Genomic DNA, 8105 nt, shown 5'->3' with positions numbered 1-8105 from the left:
CACAAGCCACAAACCAGGTGATTGTGAATCACTCCAGGTGAAAGCTCGCTCCAAAATGGTTGTAGGCATGATTTCACTTTAGTAACAGCATTTGGAAACCAGAGGTTTTGGTGCAGAAGCCCTTAGTGCTGACATACAGAAATATTTAAGAAGCTGACAACAGAGGTGCACCTGCCAGCAGTTAGCTCCAGGTTGTGAAAAGTTAGTGCGTTTAGACAGGGTTGCTTTCTCCAAGTCCTCGCTCAGCCAAATTAATTTGTTACATGGGATCTCTATGTATTTAGGCAGTTAAGTCTTGGCTTAGAAATATGGGTTTGAAGAGCATTAAGACACAATTCGACACTGCCTATGATTTCAATTACAGTAATACATATGGGTAAAATATTTGTAAATAAATAGTACTTGTTAAATATGTGAATAGAAATAAATCAAGGTAGAATTGACATAATTTACACTAGGTTAACAAATTCAAAATAAAATTATCACAGGTACTGAAAAAAAAAAAACCAAAATATCCCCTCCTAGGGAAATAGCAATGAAGTCTCAAAAAGTAATCTTATTTTCCTTTTCCCCAGTCAGGAATTGAACAGAAACAATGGCAGCAGGAAACCACTCCACAGTGAAGGAATTCATCCTGGCTGGGCTCTCAGAACAACCAGAGCTCCAACTGCCCCTCTTCCTCCTCTTCCTAGGAATCTACTCAGTCACTGTGGTCGGCAACCTGGGCATGATCATACTGATTGCACTCAGCTCTCACCTGCACACTCCCATGTACTATTTCCTCGGCAGTCTGTCCTTCATTGACCTCTGCCAATCCACTGTCATTATCCCTAAAATGCTGGTCAACTTTGTGGCAGAGAAAAACATCATCTCCTATCCAGAATGCATGACTCAGCTGTACTTCTTCTTGGTTTTCGCTATTTCAGAGTGTTACATGCTGGGTGCAATGGCATATGATCGCTATGTTGCTGTCTGTAACCCCTTGCTTTACAATGTTACCATGTCTCATCAGGTCTGCTTTTCTCTGATTCTAGGAGTGTACACTATAGGTGTGGTTTATGCAGCAATTCACACAGGATACATGCTTAACGTTCATTTTTGCCATCTCAGTGTGATCAACCATTACTGCTGTGATCTTCTTCCACTGCTACAACTTTCCTGTTCCAGTACCTTTGTCAATGAATTACTGATTCTGTGTATTGGTTCACTTAACATTTTCATCCCTATCCTGGCCATCCTTAGTTCCTACACCTTCATCATTGGCAGCATCCTCCGTATTCGCTCCACTGAGGGGAGGCTCAAAGCCTTCAGCACTTGCAGCTCCCACATAATGACAGTTGTGATCTTCTATGGCTCTGCAGCATTTATGTACCTGCAGCCATCATCTGTCAACTCCATGGACCAAAGCAAAGTGTCCTCTGTGTTTTATACAATCGCTGTGCCTATGTTGAACCCCCTCATTTACAGCCTTCGTAATAAGGACGTCAGTGTTGCTTTAAAGAAAATAACAAAAAAAGTGTTATTGTGAAATTATAAAAGGATGATGATTTCTAACATAATGTAATTGATTGGTATAATACATGAATTAAATGTCTTAGCAAAGATTCATTCATAATATTTGTTAATTGAGATTATTTTGTTACTTATTTCTACAATTATTTATGTGTCTTATTTTACGTAGAACAATTTTCTCCACATTTTCATAAATGAGAGAATTCCTTTTGTGAGAGCTAATAGTGTCCAACGCACACACAGGCACATACATATATTTGTATCACATATTTTCTCCCTTTATCCCGTGATGGACACATATGCATTGATTACATATCCTTCCTGTCATTTAAAATGCTGCAATATTTGTGAGAGTCAATATGTTGTTTTGGTATATTGACTTCATCTCCTTTGATTGTAAAACCAGCTGTCCAAGAACTGGCTTATATTGATTTAAGACTTTGTGCCTACTTGTTTATAATGAATTTGCTTCAAAAGCTTGAATATATGCTCTCATTGTCTCCTACCCCATAAAGTTTATTTTTTATATGTTTATTTATTGTCCATAGTAAAGTTCCATAGGCTCTGAGATATCCCCGTTCCAACATTCTGATTCCCTCAATGCCTCCACCCCTGTTTTCTCCCAATAGTATAGTCCTTCAATATCAATCAAAAGTCCAGCATATTATTATCAAAGCTTACTGTGACATTGTACGTATAGACAGAGGTAGAACACCCAGCATCCTATCGTCAGGATAAATTTATCAGTTTCATTGGGAGCCCTTTTATTTGGGAGTAGAGTTATATCTTCATTTCCCAATATGGTATTTTACATTACATTCTTCCTCTAGATGAATATATGTAGATACATGTTTGTCTATATATCTATTGATCTTGAATTTTTGTGTGCAGTTTGCTTTGTTGTCAGAGAGAGAACATATGTCCTTTGGGGATTAGAGTTGTTCAATGATCATGACAATCTCTGGTTGGGCCCATCTTCCTGCAAATGAAAGAATTTCATTCTTTTAAATGATTGAGAAGCATTCTGTGGAGTAGATGTATCAGTTTTTTTTTTTTTTTAAATCTCTTCCGCATCCAATGGGCAACTGGGTTGTTTCCATGTCTTTGCTTTTGTTAATTGTGCTGTTGGAATTACAGGATTGCAAGTTACTCTCTCATGACCTTTGAATATGTTCCTAGAACTGTGACAGCTGGGCCATACAATAAATCAACTTTCAGTTGTCTTAGTACTCCATCCTGATTTCGACATTGACTGTGCCAGCCTACACTCCCACCTACAATGAAGTAGTTTATCTTTCCTCCCACAGCCACTTGCAGGTATTATTGATAGTTAAATGGAAACTCAATGTGCTTTTCATTTGTGTTTCCTTAATGTCCATGGAACTATATGCTTTTTAATATGTGTATTAGCCATTTGAATTTGTTCTGTTGAACACTGTCAATTTCCCTCATACATGTCTTCACAGGCATGTTTGTTTTGCTCTCATTGAGTTTCTGAAGATCTTTATAAATCTTGGATCTTAGTCCTGTATCTGTTGTGTAGTGTGCAAATTTTTTTCTCCCATTCGGTTTGTTTCTCCTTCACCTTGTTTATTGTTTTCTTTGCTGTATAGAAGCTTTTTAGTTTGAAGTCATTGCATTTGTTTCTATTTGCCCTGTCAGCCTGTGCTGTTGGTTACTTCTCTAAGAAGTCTTTACCAATGCCTGTATCTTGGAGAGTGTTTCCTATGTTTCTTTCTAATAGTTTGATGTTTTCTGGCTATAGATTGAAATCCTTGATCCATTTAGAACTTGTTTTTGTAGAAGTTGACAGGTGGGGGTCTTGCTACTTACTTCTGCAAGCTGCAATCCAATTGTCCCAACAGCATTTGCTGAAGACTCAAGGTTTTTCTCTGGAGTGTTTGAGTGCTCCTGATGAAGATTCATTTGATCTACACATATGAGATGTTTTCTGAGAGTTTCTATTCTGTTCCGTTGATCTCTGCTTCTGTACCAGTACCAGACTGCTTTGGTTACCACTGCTGTGTATTATATCTTGAGATCTGGAATTCTGATTCCGCCAGCTTGATTTTTATTCTTCAGGAAAGCTTTAGCCATTTGTGGTCTCTTGTGTTTACAGATGGATTTTCCTATCATCCTTTCTAATTCTGAGAAGAATGTTGCTGAAATTTTAACTGGAATCATTGAATCTGTACAAATTTGGTGATATCAACATTGTGATAATGTTGATCCTTCCAATTCAGAAACGTTTTAGTTTTCTCTTTTTATTGCTTTGTACTTTTCATCATAGAGGTTTTCCATGTCTTTGGTTAGGATTATTCCAAAGTTTTTAGGGCTCTAATCCACTGTTTTAAGGGGGACTGTACTGGGTTCATTCTCATTCATGGAATTATGTGTGCTTACTAGGGCCATTGATTTATGATCATTAATATTTGTATTGTGTTAGTCGGTCAAACACTTTTGAGTTCCAATGGTCTCTTAATTGATTTTTGTGCTTCTCCTGTGTATAGAATCATATTGTCTATGAACACAGATAAATTTAATTCTTTCCAATTTTAATTCCTTTCATTTCTGTTTCTTGCCTAATAGCTATAGTGAGGATCTCCAACATGATGTTGAATAGAAGTGGTGAAAGTGGGTATCCTAGGGTATTTCTAGATCTTAGAAGAAAGCTTCCATTCTTTATTGGGAATTCCTTGTAATTCAGCATGCTTAGGCTTAGGAATTTAGTAGTGTGGCAAGCAGGGAGTGGTTGTGATCCTTCTTTTTTTCTCAAAGTGTGACGCAATTTTTTTCACAGGTTGACTTTTCCAGAGGCATGAGAACTCCCAAGTTCTGAGTAGCCACCTCCCTGGAAAGGTGGTGATAAACACATTGAAGACATGCTTTGGATTGGGCTACCAGGGAAGCTTTCTGTGCTAATCCAGCAGAGGAGGAAGGTCGAACACCTGCAACAGCACTATCCAAAACATGTAGGATAAACACCAAGACCTTGTCAATTATGTTATTGTATTTCTGTGACCTTTCTCTTCTCTTCCCTTCTCTTCTCTTCCCTTCTCTTCTCTTCTCTTCTCTTCTCTTCTCTTCTCTTCTCTTCTCTTCCCTTCCCTTCCCTTCCCTTCCCTTCCCTTCCCTTCCCTTCTCTTCCCTTCCCTTCCCTTCTCATTTGTTTTTCTTCTCTACCAAAAGATGCACCAGATCTTTGCAATGATGTATTGGAAGAAACCTACCAACTGGTGTAGGGAGTCGTTTGTCCACTTGCTTCCGAGAGTGTGTCAAGTCCTCTGTCCCCTCAATCAATCTTAAGCCATGTATTTCAAATTCTTTCAGCTCCTGTCCTTCAGCTTTATTTCTTGCTGTATTGTTGCACGTTTGCAAGGAGACAGGTCTTTCCCGATTTAGTGTGGTGTGGGAATGGGTTTCTTATACACAGTTTTGATTGTGAATGTTTCTCCTAGGCCTGTCTTGCTTAGGGTTCTTAGAATGAAGTGGTGTTGTATTTAATCTAATGCCTTATCTGCATCTATTGAGATGATCATATGGCTTTTATTCTTTGTTTTGTTGATGTGATGTATCACATTTATTGATTTGTGCATCTTAAACCATCCATGCATGTCAGGGATATATCCCACCTGCTCTGGATGAGTGATCTGTTTTACATAGTGTTGGACTAGTCCTATGCACAGAACCGAGCCTCCCAGCGCAAGAGACAGACAGATGGACAGGGCTTCTGTCTAAGCAGTTCTGATTTATTTGGGAAATTCAGTTTCGTGTATGGGGTAATGAAGAGCCTCAGGCCAGCAATCCCAGGAATTCCAGGAGGAGAGAACTAGTAGCCAGTTACTAGGAGCATGACTGCGGGAGTCACATCCCACAGGCCAGGGGCAGGTGAGCAAAATGACCCTGGCCAATCAGTCTTTCTTTGAAAGGAACTGACACCTGCCCTGGTTCACATCCAGGGCTCTGTCCTTGGTCACCATCTTGCTCACCAATGACTTTGACTGTTCGTTGCCATTTGGTCAAATTAGTGAGCCTTTCATCCCTGAGCCCCACACTCATGATGATACATATGCATCTGACTGATCAATTCATGTAACTATAGGAAAAGACACTTTCTTAAATGTAAGCCTTGGGGTGAAAGTTTAGTAAACTCCATTGGCTTTGGTTCTATTTTGTTAATGCAATGTTGTATTATTATTAGAAATTACTCAACTGTAGCTCCTCACTTGGAACTATGGGAATAGTTTTGGGAATTCTGTGAATACATTCAGTGTGTTTGCCACTCTACAATGTCACATAGCAATGTGAGATTCTAATAGTGTACTGAGCAATGCAATTGGAGCTGAGACTCTGTGGCCACTCTGACGATGGACCCAATGGAATTTAGACATGACTTCACTACAAGTTAACTCAGGACAGCTCAGGTCGGTTCCACTGATCACAGTGCTCCTCAAAAATGATTATAATCATATTTAGTGCAGGGACCATGGAGACAGGTTCTGCTGAAATAAGAACTCCAGAAGCCAATAACAACAGGGCTTTATATACTGCAAGGACTTTCTAGGCCACACACTGTGGCAGATACCTCCTATGTCCAGTTGAGAAGCTCTCTACTAAAATGAGGACCACTGGGAGACACGTCCTCAGGTTCTTTGGTGGTGTACAGAGACACTGACCAACAATGAATGCGGGTTAGAGGAAGGGGGTTCATTACAAGGCTCAGCATGCATTGTCAGCAGGCAACTCTTAGTGGTGAGAGGATACAGATGGGCTGAAGGAAGGTCATGGGGATTCGTGTTCAAGAGCCTGATTCCTTGTCTCCTTAGTTCTGTAGGATACCACCACCCTCTACCTTGCTCATTCTGTGACCCTTGAGAAGTGCAGTGACTCTTTCAATACTGATATCACAGTTGTTTTGCAATGTTTCTTTGGGTTAGAATATCTGTAGCTTTTTTCAAATTATAAGTAAGTATTTCGAGACTTAAGGAATATGGCTACATAGAAGGCTACATAGAGTACAGCAGAATATTCCCCAACAGTGGCTCTGCTTTCAAAACAGTGGCATGCTGGGGTAGCCTGGGCTCTGGTAATCAAAGGCAAACAATATGTGAATTCCTTCTCCAAGGCAAAGATAATATGTAGATTTCAGGAAGCTCTTTGTATATTTCCAGGCCTACCCCAACTGCAAATCCATCCTATTACCTGGATGGCTGGCGTACATAGCAGGGTCTGTTTTAACTCTATTGTCCATGCTAACCCCCTACAATCTGGGAGCACTACCAAGTAGGGTTGCAGTTACCAACATACTCTATTCTTAGCATCTATATTGTCATTCCAATCTCTTTCTTAAAGAGTTCCTATTTTATGCTGCCAAGTTCCATCCTTCTCTCAACCACTTACCTCATAATCCTGTCTTTCATTTGTTCTTTGTTTTTCTGTCAAGAAGAAACAAGCCCTGAACACCTTTGGTCATCATCCTTGGAATCTGATCAGTCTTAATCTCCAAATGACAATGTTGCAGTTTTGTAAAATTTTTTTCAGTTTCTTATACTGCATAAACGATTGTATTAAGTGTGAAACATATTAATTGTTAACAATTGTTCATTGTTAAATAAGAATCTATCACCTTTCAAAAATGAGAGCCAAAATACTTAGTTATTGAGTAGTATTGAATTAGTCTGAAATCTCTAATTTGTATTTGGTAACAATTCTAATCATCTACAATGTACCTTCTAAATCTGTCATTGAATACATACAGTACAAATGATGTTTTACAAAAAGTATAGCAGCTTGACGCCTTGGATTTGAGGTTTTGAGTTGTTCTCAGTTTGGCTACAGTGTCTCTGATCACAGTCATCATGGGTAATTTTAGTCATTATGTTATATTCCTCAGAAATTGAAGCTACAAACTGCAGAAGACAGTTGCTCCTTGGTCGAGAAGCTAGCCAGTTACACATTTCTGTCAAGAAGTGTTTAGGTTTGTGTTATTATTTCTAACGGTGTAAGCCATAAAATGTAACATGTCCCATCTTCTCAACCCTGTTATCTATGTGCTGTGGGTTACATGAAAAAATATGAAATGTTTTGTGGAAAACTAGAGTCTTAGATCACATACCAAATACATTAATCAAAATATGCATTTTAAGTAATTCTTGCGTGATATGTATGCTCATATTCCATTGACTAGTTGACAGCAAAAACCATGTCACAGAGAATTCATTGAGGACAAGGTAAACACCTGGGGAAGGGTTGACTTTAATTTCTTCTGTCTTCAAGAGTGTAATCCCTAAGAAATGGAAATCCCTGGAGATGATTTACCTGTGTCATCTTTAGTACCTGGTGAATCCCCAAGTGGGACACACCTACCTTCACAGCCGAGTTTTCAGAGCCACTCAGGAGAGATGTGGCTGTAAGCCTTCATTAACTGAGGAAACACAAACTGAAGAACTTGAGATGCTTACCCATGATGCAGTCCAGCTTTGAAAGTTATTCAGCGCTGAGGTTCATCAAACACTGGGTATCTGCAGCTCCCAAGGTAAGCATTAGTGTGATTCTCCTGCAGGTGACAGAGAGCGATTTGCACATAAAAGCAG

General features: G+C 39.2%; 1 protein-coding gene across 1 annotated transcript; it reads left to right on the top strand.

The window, feature by feature from the left end:
* The first annotated feature begins 595 nt into the window (after window positions 1-595).
* On the top strand, window positions 596-1528 carry LOC121154228 (olfactory receptor 8G1-like). Its single transcript, XM_040977181.1, has one exon. It carries the CDS (start codon window positions 596-598, stop codon window positions 1526-1528), a length of 933 nt encoding a protein of 310 aa, XP_040833115.1.
* The last annotated feature ends 6577 nt before the right edge of the window (window positions 1529-8105 follow it).

The sequence above is a fragment of the Ochotona curzoniae genome, unplaced genomic scaffold, assembly GCF_017591425.1.
Source record: "Ochotona curzoniae isolate NIBS_2020 unplaced genomic scaffold, NIBS_Ocur_1.0 contig_2723, whole genome shotgun sequence".
Classification (NCBI taxonomy): Eukaryota; Metazoa; Chordata; class Mammalia; order Lagomorpha; family Ochotonidae; genus Ochotona; species Ochotona curzoniae.
The sequence above is the reverse complement of the archived record's forward strand: the minus strand, read 5'-3'. Positions and strand labels throughout refer to the sequence as shown.

Coding starts and splice junctions, on each gene's coding strand:
- LOC121154228 (XM_040977181.1), top strand. CDS start 596: ATGGCAGCAGGAAACCACTCCACAGTGAAGGAATTCATCCTGGCTGGG.